This window comes from Sphaerodactylus townsendi, linkage group LG11 (genome assembly GCF_021028975.2).
Source record: "Sphaerodactylus townsendi isolate TG3544 linkage group LG11, MPM_Stown_v2.3, whole genome shotgun sequence".
Classification (NCBI taxonomy): Eukaryota; Metazoa; Chordata; class Lepidosauria; order Squamata; family Sphaerodactylidae; genus Sphaerodactylus; species Sphaerodactylus townsendi.
Window position 1 is genome coordinate 48,722,963 of NC_059435.1, and position 19,120 is coordinate 48,742,082.

At 42.3% G+C, this 19,120-nt stretch overlaps 1 protein-coding gene across 6 annotated transcripts in view; it reads left to right on the forward strand.

Moving 5' to 3' along the window:
- The first annotated feature begins 531 nt into the window (after positions 1-531).
- Positions 532-19,120, forward strand: part of ICA1 (islet cell autoantigen 1) — a 68,189-nt gene continuing 49,600 nt past the window's right edge. Inside the window, exons 1-4 of one of the 6 annotated variants that reach the window (XM_048511018.1) lie at positions 532-790; positions 13,934-13,972; positions 14,409-14,580; positions 16,644-16,716. In XM_048511018.1, the coding sequence (XP_048366975.1) occupies positions 13,956-13,972; positions 14,409-14,580; positions 16,644-16,716 (262 nt within the window). In that variant the 5' untranslated portion in view covers positions 532-790; positions 13,934-13,955. Of the gene's footprint in view, positions 791-847; positions 1,108-11,715; positions 11,737-13,933; positions 13,973-14,408; positions 14,581-16,643; positions 16,717-19,120 lie in introns of those variants that run through there. The other 5 variants (XM_048511013.1, XM_048511016.1, XM_048511014.1 and 2 more) reach the window with 5 other exon arrangements.

The following is a 19,120-nucleotide window of genomic DNA, read 5'->3' on the forward strand; positions in this document are numbered from 1 at the left end:
AACACTACTGGGGAGAAAATGGGGTGATGGTGATGGTTGCTAAAAATGTACTAGAAATATTGTACTAAAAATGTTGTACTAAAAATATTGTACTAGAAAAATGCACTAAAATTGCCTTGAGTCTTCAGAGATATGACGGGATACAAAGGTAAACAATAAATAAATAAAGAAGCTCAATGAAGAAATATGGGAGACGAGGCTACAAAGAATGAACTTGCTGCTGTTTGAGAAAATTACAAAGATATAATGGGAAGGGGGGAAATGTATTGTTTGAAAATGCATGATGAAGGATACTTATATAAAATGGAAAATTCAATTGATACTATAAAAATAAATAAAAAAATAAATAAAAAAATAAAATATTACACTAAAAATATTGCACTAAAATGTTCTGGAAATATTGCACTAGAATGTTATTGTAAACATTGTACTAAAATGTGGGATTAGAAATATTGCACTAGAAAAATGTACTTGAAATATGAGCCAGCGATGAAGGATAGGGGAATTTGTCTTGCCCTGAAAAGAGGCGGAGAAGGGTCCGGTGCCTTTGGCGCGGTCCTCTCTGCCGGGGGCCGAGCAAGACAATCGCAGGAAGCGGCCCGCGCCCCAGGAAGCCAGCCGAGCCCTCGGGCCAGGGCGGCGGGCAGAAGCCAAACTCTGAGTCCCGGAGCGGAGCGGGAAGGAGGCGGGAAGGGATGGAGGCGGCCCAGGCTCCGCCCCGCTCCGGCCATTCTCCCTTCATTGTGACGCTGGCGGCGCGGGGCTACCTGAGGGTGCCGGGCGAACGGAGGTGAGGCGCAATCGGGGAGGCGCGGGGAGGCGGGGGCGCCGCTGTGAGCGGGTGGGGGCGCCCCTGCCAGAGCCAGCGGCGGAGGCAGGCAGGCAGGCAGGCAGGTGGACACGTCGCGGCTTCCTCTGGCTCCGCTCCCAGCGCTGACGGTGGGAGGAGGAGGGCCGACGCGGCCTCGCCGCCTGGAAGAGCAGGTCCTCCCCGGGGCAGGTGGCACCGGCCGCTGCAAGGCGGGGCTGTGCATGCCGGGAGGGGCCACTTCGGCGGCGGGGCTCGGTGGCCCCCGACAGCGGAAAAGGGGGACGGCGGAGGGCCAGGTTGGTCAAGAGCGGGTCCTGGGGGGAGGAGGAGGAGGGAGGCGAGGCGCGCTCGTGCGCCCTGAGGCTTTTGCGCCAGCGGGGCGCACGCTGTGCTTCCAAAATGGCATCTCTTCCCCTTTGCCTGTGGGTTTGCTCAGCCTTTTAACTGCAGCGTGCGTCCGCAGGTGTGCCTGGCGGCCCTCCTGTATTTCTCGGTGCCTCGTCCTTCAATTATTAACTTGTGCTCTCGAAGCCACCTCTTGCTTTTGGAAGTAGCTGGGCTTCTGCTATCGCTGCTTCCCAACTACTGTCAGCAGCCTGCTGGGTGCTGTTCAGTCCTGAAACTGGCCTTAAGTGGATCACAGGAAAGGCTGTAGGTTTCTGAGAGCTGGTCCCCTTATGGCTATGTATTGCCTGTATAGATCTAGTGGCGTGTCTTGTCTGTTTTTGCCCACGTGGCTTTCTAAAGCACAAGTCCCTTTCCCCCCAGAGAGCAGCAATGTAAATGAGACCTTGGAAGAAATGGTGCATTTGTGTACCATGCATCTGTGTGAAAGGGCCCTGTGAGATGGCAACTTTCCCCAAAGCACCCAGCAAATTTCTTAGATAAACAGGGGTTAAACTTTAGAGTGTCCAGCCAAAACCGGGAGTCTTGAATTCAGAGCCCTGCTGACCCTACAAATCTTGGTGAGTGATCTTGATCCAAACTTATGCTCCCAGGCGAACCTAATTATCAGTATGGCTGTGACGGTAAAACAGAGGAGAGAAACCCTGATCTCCTTGGGGGAAAGGATGAGGTGAAAATGCAGTAGTTAGAAAATAGAGGAAGAAATATAAATGCAACGAGTTCCTGTTCCAGGAGACCAGGAACGTAACAGTAGGACTATTACAGAAGTATCCCTTATTCAGGCCTCATTCATCATGCTTTGCTGCCTAGGAAGCACAAGTGTAATCTTTTGCATGTGAATTTCACATTTGTGTACCACACATTTGTGTGAAAAGGCCCTGTGAGATGGCAATTTGCCCAGCAGGTTTCTTAGATAAACAGGGGTTAAAACTAGAACTTAACATTTTGAAGCCCAACGTTGTAGCTTTTACACCATGCTGCCTTTCTCACTAGAAAAATGTTTGGATTTGAACCAGGCCACAGTGGAGGAAGAGGGTAGGTATGAACTATCAGAAAAATATTATGGGTTTGAGAAAAAAGAATTCATCAATGTTAATCACCAAATGGGTGTTTGGGTATTAGAGGATTGTATTTATTCTTTTGCAAGCATGACTTAATTGGAAGAAGGGTAGAATACGAGATAACAAATGAAAGCCTTATTTAAATCAGTCCTCTGTTAATCAGTATTTTTGTTCCTAATATTAAGACTGTGCCCCTCCAGAGTTGTCATATTTTTCCTGCACAAAGAGAATTTGCATTTGCCAATAGTGTGGCAGGCTGAAATGCCACAGGTGTGGCTCATCCTGCTGTCTCATGAATTTCATCCACCATGTGGCTGTTAAAAGTGCTGTTGTTAGGAGAAGCATCACGTCCCTTTATTCTACCCTTTCTTCTTGCAGATTGACCTTGCAAGGATGTCTCTTCACTGAATTTGTGCTAAGTTTATTGCATATATGTCCACTGAAGCGTTTTGTGGAATACTGTGGATGGGTGAATTTTGATTCTCAAGGACTAGTAGTTGGGTTCTAATTGATTTACTTCACACAGTTTGTAAACACACCTAAGACACCTTAGTGCCAGGGGAATAGATATTCCAAATATACAGCTTGATTCTATACATGTTTATTTGAAAGTAAATTTCAAGTGGGTCTTCCTTCTAGAGAATTTTTTGTAGGATGTAAGATTTTATTTTTGAAAAAATATGAGATGCTTTTCTGCCACAATGGAGCATTCTGGGATTGCAGCTTGAATCCTCTGGTTTTTTGATACATGCAGTTTGATTTTAATTACAATCTTTGTAATATCTTGAAGTGGAATCCAGTGCAGTTTGTGACATCTACATTCCTTAGTCCAGAATATATGTTTGCTTGTTTTTAGAAAAAGAAGGATAGAGCTAATTTTCTTAACATCTAATGTGTTCTTGGATATTTATCTCCTATATCTACATTCAAACAAATATTTTATGATTAACTATATGTAACTTCACTTCTGTGTTAATAGCTTCAGGGCTTTTGTATGGTTTACAATTTCCCAAATGCAGTTTTCTTCTTTTACCTCTGGTGATAGAGGCCCGTCTATAGATGCTATAATGAGAGCTGGTATAATCCTTTTACTAAGGGCGTAACTACACAATATACCCAACAAGTGTTGGGTCATGGGTGCATGACTTGACTCACAGTCTAATGTGCATCAGGGGGAATTCACCTTTTAAAAGTGCTTGTTTGCATGGCACTGTGAGGAGTGAGTTGGAGCTTCCAATTTACCTCCTACCCCATTTCCATCACTGAAAACGGGGGAGGGGTTTTTGCTTCCTAGCTGTGGTTGCCTGTGTCCTTAGGGCGTAGGGTGGTGGGAGCAGCTGTCTTGATGCTTGAAAAGGTATTGGGGGGTGGGGAGGGAGCAAGAGCTTCTTAGCCTGATCAGTATTGGGCCATTGCATCATTTTAAATCACTTTAAAATGGTGGTGGCATCCCCATGGCAGACATGAAATAAGGATCATCTAGTTTATCACATATGTCACATCTAGTTCGGCCCTTATTTTATTCTTTTGGTGATGTAGTTGGTAAAGTTTCTAACCACCGCTGCTTTTACTTTGGTCTACTTTTTAAAAAACAACATTCTCTAAGTTTATCTATTTTTGTTTGGATAACTCTTGATTATTTTGGTGTTGCTCTTGGTTTAAATAGCTTATGTAAGAGTTTGCCATTAGCTGGATGTCTTAATGCGGTCCCTAAGCTATGGAGTGTTTAGGATAGAGAGATTGCTGTCTGTGCGGCTCATAAACCAGGTAAAACACTTGGGGCAAAAATGACTAGAGAAAATGAAAACTTGTGAAGTAGTATAAGAGAGATGAGATGATGAAGTGGAAGCAGATCACATGACTAAGGAGGCCAAAATCATTGTGGAGCTTAATAAATGTTCCTGACCTCAAGTAACTTCAATATGCCTGACCTCAGGTAATATGTAGTATAATATACAGATGTGTACACCATCGGACTTTAGTGAAATGTGGTGGGTGAAGGGAATCTAACCAGGCTTCTGCAAGCCACGACACCCAGATGATTTATCTTGGAATAGGGAAACATTCTGGAAATATGGAGAATGACTTAATTTAATGTTTACTGAATAATATTTAGACTGAATTTGGATATATCATGATTTAATTGTATTTCTGTATTTTAAAACCATGAGCTGGTATTTATCAACCTTGGTTTATTGAAACAAATTAACATTATTATTAACCATTCTGGTGACTGCATCTGAGATTTTCCACTGATAAGTCTTACTGATAGTATACTGTATCCAGACACTGCATTTTTCTACAGTAAGCCCCACTGGTTTAACATGTCTTTGGATGCCAGTTCAAAATATGAAGAATTTAAAATAGAATATTACTTCATTTTAGTGGTCCAAATGGTTCTTTAAGTTGGCTGACAAACTTATCTGTTTTAAAAGTCAGGAAAAAGCATTTCTGGTGCATAAAATGAAAGCCAGCATGGGGTAGTGGTTAAAGTTGAACTAGGCTCTGGAAGATTCAGGTGCCAATCTCCTCCCTGTCATGACCTTGGACAGTTACTCACTCTCAGCCTAACCTACATTACAGAGTTGTTATGAAGATAAAAGCCAAAGAAAGAAGAATTATGTAAGCCACTTTGTATCCATATGGGGCAGAAAGGCTACATATAAACAAAGTAAATAAATAAAATGGAGGAAGGAAGAATTTTGTATACCACTTACGGTATAAGTTAGGGAGAAAAGTGGGGTATAAATGAAGTAAAGAAATATTTGTATTTGTAAAACATTTGTTTGAATAATTGTTCTGCCTTCAACCATTATATCTTAATATTAATAAAAGTAGGTAACGATCATTGTATAACCTTGGATTAAAAGTAGGTGACTATCACTGTATAACTTTGGATTAAACCACGCAGAGCAATGTTAAAAGCATCATGAACAATTTAAATGTCATATGTTGTATTTCTGATAAGACAAATGTCTGGAATTAATAATGAGACTTTCAGTTAACCCCGGCTTGAAAAGTAACAGGCAGGGAAGTTTTATAAAAACAAGTCCTTTGAATGGCATAAATGACTGTAAGGAGCAGCAGTGGCATAGTGGTTAAGAGCAGGTGCATTCTAATCTGGAGGAACCGGGTTTGATTTCCCGCTCTGCTACCTGAGCTGTGGAGGCTGTGTGGAGGCTTATCTGGGGAATTCAGATTAGCCTGTGTACTCTCACACATGCCAGCTGGGTGACCTTGGGCTAGTCACAGCTTTTCGGAGCTCTCTCAGTCCCACCCACCTCACAGAGTATTTGTTGTGAGGGGGAAGGGCAAGGAGATTGTAAGCCCCTTTGAGTCTCCTACAGGAGAGAAAGGGGGATATAAATCCAAACTCCTCTTCCTCTTCTTCCTCTTCTCCTTCTTCTCCTTCTTCTTCTTCTTCTTCTTCTTCTTCTTCTTCTTCTTCTTCTTCTTCTTCTTCTTCTTCTTCTTCTTCTTCTTCTTCTTCTATGTATTTGCAAGTAAGTTAGTTAAAGTAAAGTGAGTGATTGAGAGCTAGTAATTTCTGTGAAACTAAAAGACTGTCGTTCTGTGGTAGAATTCTTGCCTGGCATGCCAAAAGTTACAATTCCAAGTTATCTAGTTAAAATGGACAAGGGATGGGGAGAACCTTGAAGAGGTACTTCTAGTCATAGAGCGGGAAGGGGCTATAATGGCCATCTAGTCCAACCTTCTGCTTAATGTAGGATTTGTTTGGAGCATCCCAGACAAGTGTTCTTTCAGCTACTGTTTAAAGAGTGTCAGAACAGGGAAGCTCGCCACCTCCCTAGGCAGCTGATTCCATTGCTGAACTACTCCCACTGTCTAAAAATGTATCCTAATGTCTAGCCAGTACCTTTCTGCCCATAATTTATACCTATTATTATGAGTCCTGTCTTCTGTTGCCAACAGAAACAACTCTATGTCCTCTTCTATGTGACAGCATTTGAAATACTTAAATAGGACAACATTGCCAAGTTTCTTAGTTTTTCCTCACAGGGCTCGATCTCCAGGCCCCTGAATTATCCTAGTTGCTCTCTTCTGCACCTGCTCCATTCTGTACACACCCCTTTTGAAGTGAGACCTCCAGAACGGCACACCAATGCAGTATACAACAGGATTATGTCATCTTGCAATTTAGATGTTATGTTAGGACAGTTAATAGTAGACAAACTGGGCCAGAGGTTTGACTTGATATAGAGTAACATCATTCTGAATATGCATCATCAGTGCCCAGCAGCAGTCATATCAGAAATCTCTGGGTTTACTTGCAAGGATCTGCTTTTCTTTCAGTGTCCCTACATGTTTGGCTTCTTTCAAAAAAAGAAAGCAGGACAGGGCTGTTTACAGGCTGTACAATAATTCATCTTTGGTTCTCTTTGACTATGTCATATCTGGAGTTCTGCATCTCTCCACCTGTCCGTGTTTGTCTTTCTTTTCTTTTTTGCCCTGCCCCATTAATTTCCCCCTCCATTCTTTGCACAGCCTGTATGAGCCTGCCATTTCCCTCTTACTCTACCTGATAAAACTTCCCTCCCTGTTTCCTTTAAAGTCCTGGCAGCTAATTGTACTGCAATAAAGTTTGTGGTTATATATGGTAAAGTTAGGGATAGCCTGTTTTCCCTAACACTTTTGCAAATGAGATGCAATAAAGGACCAACATGAAGGATATACGTGAAGAGTCTCAATAAGAGAGGAATGTTTGAAGAGGAAAAGTAGCAGCACAAGTGTTGTTTGTGTAATGGATGGCCTACTTTGGAAAACATAAAGTTAAACAAGTGATTCCATAAGATCCTTGGAGGGGATAAGTAGACTGACCACACTGTAGGGGGACATGCTAGAAGAGCAGAGGTGGTTACAGAGATGACCAAGAATCATGCGAGTAAAAAGTATTGGGTGCAAACAAAAAAATAAAGAAGCTTTTAAAAGCCTCTTAGAGCAGGAGTAGGCAACCATTTTGAACCAAGAGTCAAAATTAAAGGAACAATGAAATTAGTTCTGACATCTAAGGGGATATTTTATTTATTTTTTCCCCACTGTGACCCAAACTGACAGTATTATCCTCTCCTTTCTGTAAAGCTGAGTGATATGAAAACTCATACTGGAATAGTTTTTGTTGGCTTTTAAAGTGCCCCTGGAGTTCTGTTTATTTTGCTGTAAGACTGTTACTTAAGGTCACCAAGTAAGCTCCTACAGCTAAGTGGGGCTTCAGATCTTGGTCTTATAAATACTAGTGTGACACTCTAGCTGCTATCCTGACTTTACACATGTTCCTTGAACAGAAGGCAGAGGCGTAAGGGGGGGAGTGGCACCCGGGGACAAAACGTCCTCTGGGGACCCCCCTCCGGGTCGCATAGCCCCACCCACAAGCAATGCGTAACCCCACCCCCTATGCATCCCTGGTGCTGGCTCCTGCTCTCCTCAGGGCTTGGGAAAGGCAGAAGCCTGCCTGCATGGACCCGGGAGGGTGGACAGCCTGTTCAGTTTTGCCAAAGCATTTGTGAAATGAAAGGAAGTTTCCAAAACATTGTGATATATGGGATAAGTGTAATGTTCAGAGAAAATGCTCTAGATCTACCTAAAGGACAACTGACACCCTTTGTTTAACATACTTATTATTTGTTTTTATTTTTGCATTTGCATTTTTGTGCATAAGGAGGACTACAAGTCTAGAAACATTTACATACATAAGGTGCATGTAATATGTCTAACAATGTTAGATAAAACCTGCAGTCTGATGCATACTTAGAGCAAAATGAGTACATTGGAATTTGAGTTCTCTTGTGAGTAAACATTATTGGGCTCGGTTGTGACAGGATGCAATTTTCTCATAGTACAAAATAGGTACATTGACTAAAATCGTAGAAGTAATCATAGCCCTGTAATTCATTCAATTTAATATATTCTGTTCTTCTAAACTGAACAATAAGGAAAAAAATGTTACTGAAAATTGTTACCTAAGAAACATCAAGTTCTTGCCCATAATTTGGTTTCTAAGTGAACTAGATATCTTATTCACAGTGTGATGGGTTACTTCCTTTCCTTGCCTCAAATCCATCTTTTAAAGGTCTAAGCTAGAAACAGGAAAGTGTTATAAGAGAAAAGCTGGAAGCAAGATGTATAGAGAATGGATTAGAACATTTGCAGCTCATCCCCTGCGGGTGGGGGGGATCAGATCACAGAGCTGGTATGGAGATGCACCGGCATGTTTGCCCACCCTGTTGGATGAGTGACACACTAGGGGGAGGGCAAACTGGGAGGCAGGAAGGCACCACACAGTTGATGATGCCTGACCTAGAAATGTCTGCACCCTGGTGAGCTGTGCTGGCCCACACCTGGCCGTTGGCATGACTGGGGGGCAAACTAAGAGTGTTCCTGGGATGGAGCTGACTGAAGTCAGCTTCCACCAGGGTTTAACCCAGGAACACCCTTGTGAGGGCCTTGAACGTATGCCACCCCAAAGGGTGGTGTAACTCCCTTTAGCCCTCTGGAGGGCTTTCAGGCGGTCAAGGATTCTCCGTTCTGTTTCGCCTTCTCATAGCACCTGAAAGCCCTCTGGAGGCACTGCAGTGGTAGAGTTGTTCCCAGCCTTTGGATTGGGCTGCCCAAGAGGTTTCTGAGTTGTCGCAGCATTGGAATAGTAGGAAATAATTTGTCAGACGATAATGCAGTGTATCTTATAATTGTGTCGAGAGATTGGGTAGGATAGTATTAGTTTGGGGGACATTGCATTGCTGTATGGGAGTTTACCTTGGTTATCTTGTGATATAGAAAGATCGCTATTCTGTTATAAACTGATAAATCCTAGAAGCAGACTTTGGATGCTACCTGTCTGATTTGGGGGATAATATCTTTGTACAGTGTAACATAACACTCACCCTGCTCTTTGAAAATGACCATAAATTGTGGTACATGGCTAAATATCTTGGATTATCAACTATTCCAATTCTGCCACCCAACAAAATAAGCATTATATTTCACAAGCAAAATGGTTGCTATGGGAGGCAGAATCAGGCTCAAAATGATTGCTGCAGCTTGACTTCAGTAACACAGTGTATATACTGTGGTTGCAGCTGGTGGTTGCAGCTGGTGCCAAAGCAACATTTTAAAAAATCTGCACAACCAGTCAGAAGCCCTGCTTAGCGAAATCCCTACCTGGCTCCACCCACTTCCTAAAAACAATTGGCAGGCACCAGAGAAGGTGTTGCAGGCAGGCACCTTGGTGCCCACAAGCATCAGGTGGGGGACCTCTGCTCCAGCATATCTGATTGAGGCTTCAATCTACATTGGTGATTGAGACATTAACAGAAGGGTGTCTGAGCATAAAGGAACCAAAGCATGTTAACAAGTATACCTCCTAGATATTTTATAAGCGTCATATATTCATTTCTTGTTAAAACAGTTCTATTCTTACAGTGGCAGTACATGAAAATTCGCAACAGATGTTAAATTTTATCATTGGCTACCCCGGAAAACAAATTCTCAGAATAGCAAGCTAGCGTTAAGCATATTACATAATCTGGTTACGCATAGATTGTTGATAAAACACAATATTCTTTTATAAGCCATTTCCCCAAGTTTTTAAAGGTTAGAATACATAAACAGAAACTATTCTTTTCCTTCCCGTCAATAGGAGTGTGCACCATATTTTCCTGGTATTTTCAGATTCAGGTTTACTGGACCCGAAAAAATTCAGTAAAGCTGAAAAAGGCAAACCCCAGACTGATAGATTTGTTTGTTTGCTTGTTTGTTTGTTTTGGATACCTGAAGATTTTCAGTTCCATTAAGGTCTGGCTTAGGAAAAAGCAACAGACAGAGATTAAAGGGTAGGTCTGCCTGGTAATGTGGCAGAGCGGTATAGCTCTACTTCTGGAAAAGAAGAGAGTGCTCAATTGTTATGCCTGTCTCTGGTGTTGAGCAGACCTTGTACAGTTTAGTCAGAAAGGGCAGGTTGTGTGGGTGGAATACAGTGTGAGGGAGAGTCCAACCTAGTAGATAGTCAATAAAAGTCCTCTTGCCTGAAAGCATTGTCAAAAAGACTTCACTACTCTCTGAAGTCATAACCAGTTTAAATTCTTGTGCCTCAGCCAGATTTCTACTTTGTCTACCTGGGGCCCTGTGCAGCTGGTTTGTTCTTTTAAATCCAACCTGTGAATAAGTAAACTTTCTTAGTTGTATATATATCAATCCAGCTTCAGTGATCTCAACAATTTCCTTGTGCACCACAAAACTTGCCTCACACCATCGACCCACAGCTTATAGACTTGTTAACAGAAAACAAAATGAATATATATCCCCAAAAATCTGAAGAAGCTGTTTGCCTCCACTCAGAAGGGGAAGAAGTCTTCTCACATTATTCTTTTCATTCAATACCGTTTTGTTTTTATCTCCAAGATTCAAGAAGCAAACAGGCATCAAAAACATATTGATAGGCACACATGTATGTTTGATCCAAGCCTCTATATTTACATTCAAATTGTATATAACATAAGTGCAGGCCCCTGAAACTTGTGGGGAGGAATCCCATCTCGTCCCCACTCACGGCTGTAGACTTCCCTTCAGCCCTGCTCTCTTGCCAGCTCCAGTGGCGTAGCTGCAATGGGGACATCCAGGCGCACCCTGTTGAGTCATGGGGGGGCAGAAAATTGCCCCTCACACATAAGGCCGAGAGGCAGGCCTCAGCCTGCTCCTCAGGCAGCAGACGACCCCACCTGCAGCATCGAGCTGCCAGGCGCTGCCCAGGCAGGCCTCTCTGCCCAACGGCTGCCTCAGCTGCTGCCCAAGGGGCAGACTGGGGCCTACCCAGGAGGTGCCAGGCTGCTCCATGGCTGGGTCATCAACTCACCCCTCGGGCAGCAGCTGAGCTGGCCACGGTGCAAGAGCCAGCCACAGTTGTTTGGCCAGGCAGAAAGGATGGCTGCAGCACAGTTTGCTTGGCCAGGCAGAGGGGGTGGCTGACTCTTGCAACTGGGCAATCTTCTCAAGCCTTGGCCACCCACTCTGCCCGGCTGAGCCGGCTACAGCGCAAGAGCTGGCTCGGCTGGTCAGAGGGGGGGGCCACGTTGTGACCGGCTCTCGCACCTGGTCAGTCCTCTCGCATCGCGGCCACCCCCATGCCACAGCCACCACTTGGGCAGCAGTCCTCTCGCACAGCAGCCACATACTCATCAGAGAGCCAGGTCTGACCAGCTAAGGTAAGTGGGGCACAGGGGTTCCCAGCAGCATGGAGGGTAAGCTGTCCTCAAAGATTCTGGAACTTACTCTGCATGTTTGTAGGGTTCTGTTTTCACTGAATTAGAATGTCACACCTCCTTCTTTCAGCATTGTTTGTGAGCTTGTTTTCTGTTGTATCTAACAGACTGAATTGGTTGGGTTTGTTTCCCTGTAAAGGCCATGGCATCCGCTACGAACGGAAAGAAAGCTGCATTCTTTTAAAAAGTATGTGTTATGGTGACGCACTCTAAATATATCAGAATAACCTTGTTCTTTCCATTTCTGTTTGCTCTTGGATATTGCGTTGATAATCGGCCCTCTTATTTGAAGGCTGTGTCTTTTTGTGTATTTGACTAAGCACTGCATTTTCACAGCGTAGTGCGAGTATAGTAAGAGTTGCAGTGACGTCATCCACCTCTGCAGAAGAAACAGTGCTGAGTCTGCTATAACGTGTACTGAGAACAACTTCAGAATCCATTCACGACCTCAATTAATTCAGAAGGATTCAGTGGTCGTGCCGGACATTGCTGGTGTATATCTAACTGCTGAAAGAGATAATGGGGGAGAGGTCCTAAAATACTGTGAATGTGAAAATTTATATTAATTGATTAAATATAAAGCAGGGAGCAGGATAACTTGTGAGATGGGAAAGTATGCACAGCCTGGTGGGAGTCACACAAGTGGGTGGAAAGGATGGCATGTGGTTGGCCTGGTGGTGTGAACTGTTTGCCTGGGTCCTCTCAAAAACTGGCAGTGCTTTTAACAATTTTATTAAGTATTTGAGAGAATCCTTGGTAATGAATCCATGGAAACCAGGTAGCAGAAATGAATCCCTGCAAGCTTGGCATTTTTGATGTAAACTTATTCTTTAAATATATTTTGCTACATTTTTAGTACACATCTGTAAAAGGTAAAGTATGTAAGAAAGACTTTTTTGTAAATATATGAATATAGTTATGAGGGTCACTCGTAGCCTTCAAATTAGGCCAACATCAAAATGCTCTGAAGTGGGGCAATGTTGGGGGTACAAGATGGGACCCACCATCAATGACCCCCCCCCCTCTGCACTTCCCTGCGCACCTGTCCATGTGTCCCTCCCTACCCATTCAGCTGCAAGTGCTCCTGGGTGCGTAGCTGCAATGGGGACATCTGGGGCGGCTTGTCCTGAGTGGCGGCATTGCAGTCACGTGGGGAAGCAGGGGCATGTCAGAGGCGTTTCGAGGGCTGGGCGTGTCAGGGGCAGGGAGGGTGCACATGGGTAGTTCATGCCCTGGGCCAGTTCCCCCTCTCTTCGTCACTGAGTGCTCCACCATCCATGATCCCAGCTCCCCAGCATTGATGGGGAAGTGCATGCCAGTGATGCACAGTGCAACAATAACACTCCTCAGGGCCAAAGCATTCAGAGATGAAAAATGAACGTGGTATAGGTGGCTGTATGTGCAGGGAGCAGGATGTGCATGTGGTTGGCCTGGTGGTGTGAACTGTTTGCCTGGGTCCTCTCAAAAACTGGCAGTGCTTTTAACAATTTTGTTAAGTATTTGAGAGAAATGTAATTGAGCCATGAGCCCTTGGTGCACTTCATGGCTCCTTGATCCCAGACTGATAATCTAACTAACAGGTGTCAAACTCTTGGCCCTCCAGATGTTCATGAACTACAATTCCCATCAGCCCTTGCCAGTATAGCCAATGCTTATGTTGGGAGGGACTGGTGGGAATTGTAGTTCAGGAACATCTGGAGGGCCGCGAACTGCTACAACATATCGGCTTTTTGAGACTCATGACCTGTGTGTGAGAACAGGAAATGGAGGAGAAGATTATTTGAAAAAGATGGCATGAATGTTCCCCACATTAAAACTTGTTGCTTCAGAGGGAAGAGACAGCTCAGTTGGTCAGAGGAGAAGACTATACCATGTCAGAGACTACATGCTCGATTTAGTCCTGGGGGCAGGGATAACTATAATAAATTCAAAACATTCAGAGTGTTCTTGCAGAATTTAGTGCTGTGCATTTCCTACGCTAAGAAGTCCATGCATATTTTGGGTCCTTGCTAACTTAATTCAGTATGATAAGAACTGATGTACTTTTCCTAAGAGGTGTAAGTATGTTAGCCTATCAATCCTGATGTCCCTTAAAGACTAAGAGAATTTATTCCAGCATAAACTTTCTTGAGTCAGAGTTCACTGAAGCCAGCCCTAACTCATGAAAATATACTTTGGAATAAACTTTACTGGTTTTTAAAGTGCCACTGGACTTATGTTTAATTTCATGTAGTATCTCTGCATTTTAAAAATATGTTTAATAATTTTAGTTCTAGCCCTGTCCCATCCCTAAGACTTTCACTGGATAATGGCATTATTAATCAGGCCATTTTAATATTTTAATTTTTAAAATATTTTAATCAGGTCATTTCCTTATATTATAGTGCTTGAAGAAAATAAAGAAACATGGACAGCCATAAATAGTAAGTAAATTCATTTGTACATGTAGATCTGTAGCATTAATAAAATTATGGCATGGTCTTTCCTCAAACTAGCATGTGTTTCTAAAGCAACTCATTGGCATTACAGTGTTATATTCAGAGTCATAAATGTGGAATGCCTAGAAAGTTTGGATGGTGATTTTAACAGCAAAGAGGGTAGGAAATCTGAGTCATTGTAAAACATCATAAATTTAATTTCAAGGGGAGTAAATGTGGGCATAGATATCACATTACATTTATCTGAACATCCATTTATCAACAATGGATGTTGTGTGTTCCTGCACTCCAGGGGGTTGGATTTGCTGGCCTTTGGGGTCTCTTCCAATTCTATTATTCTATCATTCGATGGATATATTATTTAGATGTCCTAATATTATCTACTAATTTTGGTTTGTTAAAATCTCCTTCTAATGCTCAGCAGTTATTCAAGGGACCTTTATGATCGATACGCCCAAGGCCAAGAAAAGTCTGTAGTCAACAAAATGCAGCAAAAATATTGGAAAACGAAACAAACTCTTATCAAAGTCACCGGAAAGAAAGAAGATGAACATGTGGTGGCCTCTGATGCAGATCTGGATGCAAAGCTAGAGGTACATATGCAAACAAGGACTTTTGAAGGAATATCAAAATACCAAATATCAAAATACCGAACTTTAGCTGGGATCTAAAGACCAGTGTGTATGAGGCTGTACCCATACTGGGTTTTTTTGCAACTTCCTGTGACCCCCAGTGACCCAGTGAATCTGAACACACAGAGACACTAGAACATGTGTTTCTCCAATGTCAGTATTATAAAAATACACATACCGGCGCTAGTTTTATTTTGCCACTGCTACACATTGTCCTGGTTACACAAGACAAATGTTATATTTCCTTGCTGCACATAACAATTCTGATATAACAAACAGCATTTCCAGGTTTTGTGTAGCAGCACCATAGGATAAATCAGACTTAATGAATATTGAGATTGTCTTAGAGTAAACTTGCCTGCCAGTTTAATTGTTTTCTTATGCCTAGCCCCCTCCCGCCCCGCCCCTTTTAGCTTTTAAGCTTTTTGTTTCCTTCTGATATTTACGTTCTTGTCCCATTTCTTTTATGTTGCTATACCTTTCTTGGGTTCCTAGTTTAGTTTTTTCCCAGCAGATTTTTTTAGATATATATTAATTTTTTAATGTATCTTATCTTTTAAACTGATTGCATTTTATCTACCTTATGTTAGTATAGAAAATACATAATACTTAAATGATACTACTCATTAACATATAGACCCCTCGAAAGCCACTAACCAGGAGGAGTACCTTTTAAGGTGGCATTTTATGGAGACAATGGGACTGCCTGTAGAAGGGCAACATTCCCAACCACCTATTCTGCTCATACAGCCTGTATCTCTGGTAACGTACTTACCAGATTGATGAAAATAAAATTGGTGTCCACCCTTGAGGGAAGATCAGGATAAAAATGTAGTGAACAGCTTACTGGATGCACACAGTTCTGTGGTCACGGATGTGTGTGATCTTGCCCATAATTTTATTTCTCCTCAGTGTGCCCCTATTGATGCCTTGCTGATATTTTCCCATAGTGAAAAATACACTTAAAGTGATTGATTTTAATTCATATTCTTCATGGTTAAGGAAAAAAAGAATAAAAAGTGGCTTGGAATAGCAGTTGTTGTTGTTGTTGCTGTTGTTGTTGTTGCTGTTGTTGCTGTTGTTGTAGTAGTAGTAGTAGTAGTAGTAGTAGTAGACCGCTCTATCCCCAAAGGGGATTAGCATGTTGTAGAATTAGCAGACATAGCAGAAGATATACATCACAGTTTCCTTGGAAGGAACTGTTATTGTTTTTTGTAACTACTTGACTGTCCAGAAATTTTACATACCAATGCAAACCTCTGTTTTGAAGGCCGGGATATTGTAAGCATTTACTTCTTGGTCTCAGACCAACTTGGAACTGACATTTTACCTATTTACATTCAGTCTGTGATCTTAGTTACACCTTTGAAAGCTGTGGCATCATATTCCTAGCAGAGAATGTCTACCAAGCTTTACTGTAAATGTGGCTTAATTTCAGTGCCAGAGGATGACTCTTTTATTTACTGGTATATACACATGCACCTACAGATAGATTATAGATATATAAAACAGTCATCCTCTAGCACTGAAACTCAGCCATGTTTATAGTAAAGCTGGGTAGATTTTCTTTGGTTCTTCCTACCCTGGCCCCTGAGGGCAAAGTTAGTTAGTTAGTTAGTTAGTTAGTTAGTTAGTTAGTTAGTTAGTTAGTTAGTTAGTTAGTTAGTTAGTTAGTTAGTTAGTTAGTTAGTTAGTTAGTTAGTTAGTTAGTATACCGCCCATCCCCGAAGGACTCTGGGCGGTGAACAGAATAATCAAACATTAAAATCACAACAAACCATAAAACTGTAATTATACATAAAAACAGAACAAGGTTACAGATGGCGATAAAAGTCCTGCCAGGATCAGAATAAATTGAATTCAGCTCCTTGTCATGGGAGTGGTCCAAAGATGGAAAATACAGGTGGCTACCATATTAATTTTCACACTGTCTGGGGAGACAGAGAGAGACAGTTTTGTTTTTCTCCCCTATATTTGAATAACTCTTATGCAGTAGCTAGTTTATATTTTATATTTCATTTCAGCTGTTCCATTCAATTCAGAGGACGTGTATGGATTTACTTAAAGCAATTGAACTGTATCAAAAAAGGATTTGTTGTAAGTATTTTTAACTGTGGTTCTGTTAATTGTCCCTAACCTGGACAGCCCATGCTAGCCCAGTCTTATTAGATCTTGGAAGCTAAGTAGGTGCTTGGATGTGGGACCACCAAGGAATTCCTTGATTGCAACATAGAGGCAGATACTGACAAACCATCACTGATTGTCTTTTGGCTTGAAAACCCAGGTCTCAAAGTTAAAAAAAAAATTAATCTGACAAAGCATTTCTTAGGGCTACTGAAAGTGTCCAAGTGTGATATTATGTTGAAAAGGGTAGGGAAGCACAGCCAAAGTTAATGCTGCGCAAGAGATGTGTGAATGGGCAGGTAACAATTGGCAATTTTAAAAATTGAAAATCAGCCACAGAGGCCACAATCTGAAGTGAAAAAGTAGGGAGAGGCTGCACGAACCTTTTACCTTTCTGTTCATTTAAAATTGTTCCCCCTCTAAATTGCTTTCTCATTGGCAGTGTGGAAAAGATTAGTTTTTGTGTATTTTTTGTTCTTCAGGGAGAAATAGTGTTGGGAAGAGTGTTCTGAGCTGATAAACAGAGAAAGAGTTAAACAGCTTCTCTTTCTTTTATTATTGCTCCACTTAAACCAGGCACTCCCACAGCTGGCCTTTTTTAAAAAAAAAACATTGGAAAACTCTTCACATGTTGTCTTTGTAAAGTCAGATTTGGTCCTTACATTTACTCACATAAGTGGCCTGGGGCCAAAGGAAATGGTTTGCTCTGCCCTTGTGCTTTTAGAAATCCTCAAGTGGAAACCTGCAGGAACTTGCAGGAGGCCTATCAATTCCCTCTCCCCTACTATTTATCCTTTTCTTTTCTTGAAAGCCACTTTTCTGGTTTCCTTCTCTCCTTCACTCCCAGCAGCCAAACTAATTTTATCTGCCCCACCCCCCACCCCCCACATGATGGGATTCAAATAATTTAACAACCGGTTCCATTGGTGGGATTCAAATAATTTAACAGCTGGTTGTTTACAAGCACCATTTTAACAACCGGTTCTGCCGAAGTGGTACGAACCTGCTGAATCCCACCATTCCCCCCCCCCCCATTCAGCTTCATCCCTGTCAGCACCTATCTAGGAAAACTATGACCCCATTGTGTGGTGCTAGCCACTGGGCAAGGGGCACTTGCCTGGTAGGAAACCTTCAAGGTCTTGTCGGGGGTGGGGGGGAACCTCACTTTCCCCTTATTCCCCCACACTATTTCCTCATTTTGTCCTCCTGATAGCCCTTATATTCTCTGCCCTTTCTCTGCTTCATTCTCTCCTTCTCAACCATTCACCAACCAACTTTTTATCTGCCTCCTATCTTCAGCTATATTTATTATTTATTTACTATTTATACCCCACTTTTCACCACAGTGGGAACAAAACAGCTTATATTATTCTCCTTTCCTCCCTTTTTTTCTCCTCATAACAGCCCTGTAAATAGATTAGGCAGGAAGTATGTGACTGTCCCCAAATCACCCAGTGAGCTTCCACAGCAAGACAGGAATTCATACCTGCATCTTCTAGACCCTACTCTGAAATTTTAACTGCTATACCATGTTGGCTTTCACAGGGTGGCTGCTGTTGAAAAGTAGCAAACTGCCAGGCCTAGGGGGAGTCATGCAAGTCAGGTGGTATCAAGTCACCCAGTGGTTGCTGTCAAGCCTGGTTGCATTGAGCCTCCCTCAAAGACTAAAAACAGCCCTGGAAAGGGTCCTGCCCTCTTCCACTACCTTTTACTCATAGAAACCAGTCCTTGGAATGCCATGGTTGCCTATAAAGACCCACTGAGAGAGTCTGTTTGTTAAAGCAACAGGCACTCCTTTTATCATTTGGGGTTTTTTTAACCTCCCTCATGTTATTGTTATTACTCTATGTTGGAAGCCTCCCAGAGCCCACACGGGGAAGGGTGACCGATAAGTAAAATAAAATTAGAAGTGTTTATTTTAAATTTCACATTTTTCGGCAAACCTGGGGTGTTTTTCAGGTTTGTAGAAAAATCTTTTTTTCCCATTCACAGCTCTAATCACTGGTTTTACTCACATTTGGCTATTTTGGCTATTTGAGTATAAGACGATGGTCAGTGCTTTCCTCTTAATTTAAAAAAGTCAGGTAGAATCAAATCTTCATAGTAAAAATCTTCATGTACAAATGTTGATACAGAGGGAAGGGAATTAGAAAGCCAGGTGACTGAGCTGTTTAAAAAACCATTCATTTTATTAGAAATATGTGAACTTCTGTCACTTGAAAGGGACTCTGACACAATCTAGGGAAATGCTAGGTATTGTAGTCAAGTCACAATAGTTTACTTCATCTGGCCCCGCCAAGCTAATACTTCTATTCAAGCAAGAAATAGCACATTCTCCTGTTGCCTTTTCAGCACAGAGGTCATTTTGCAGTTCTTG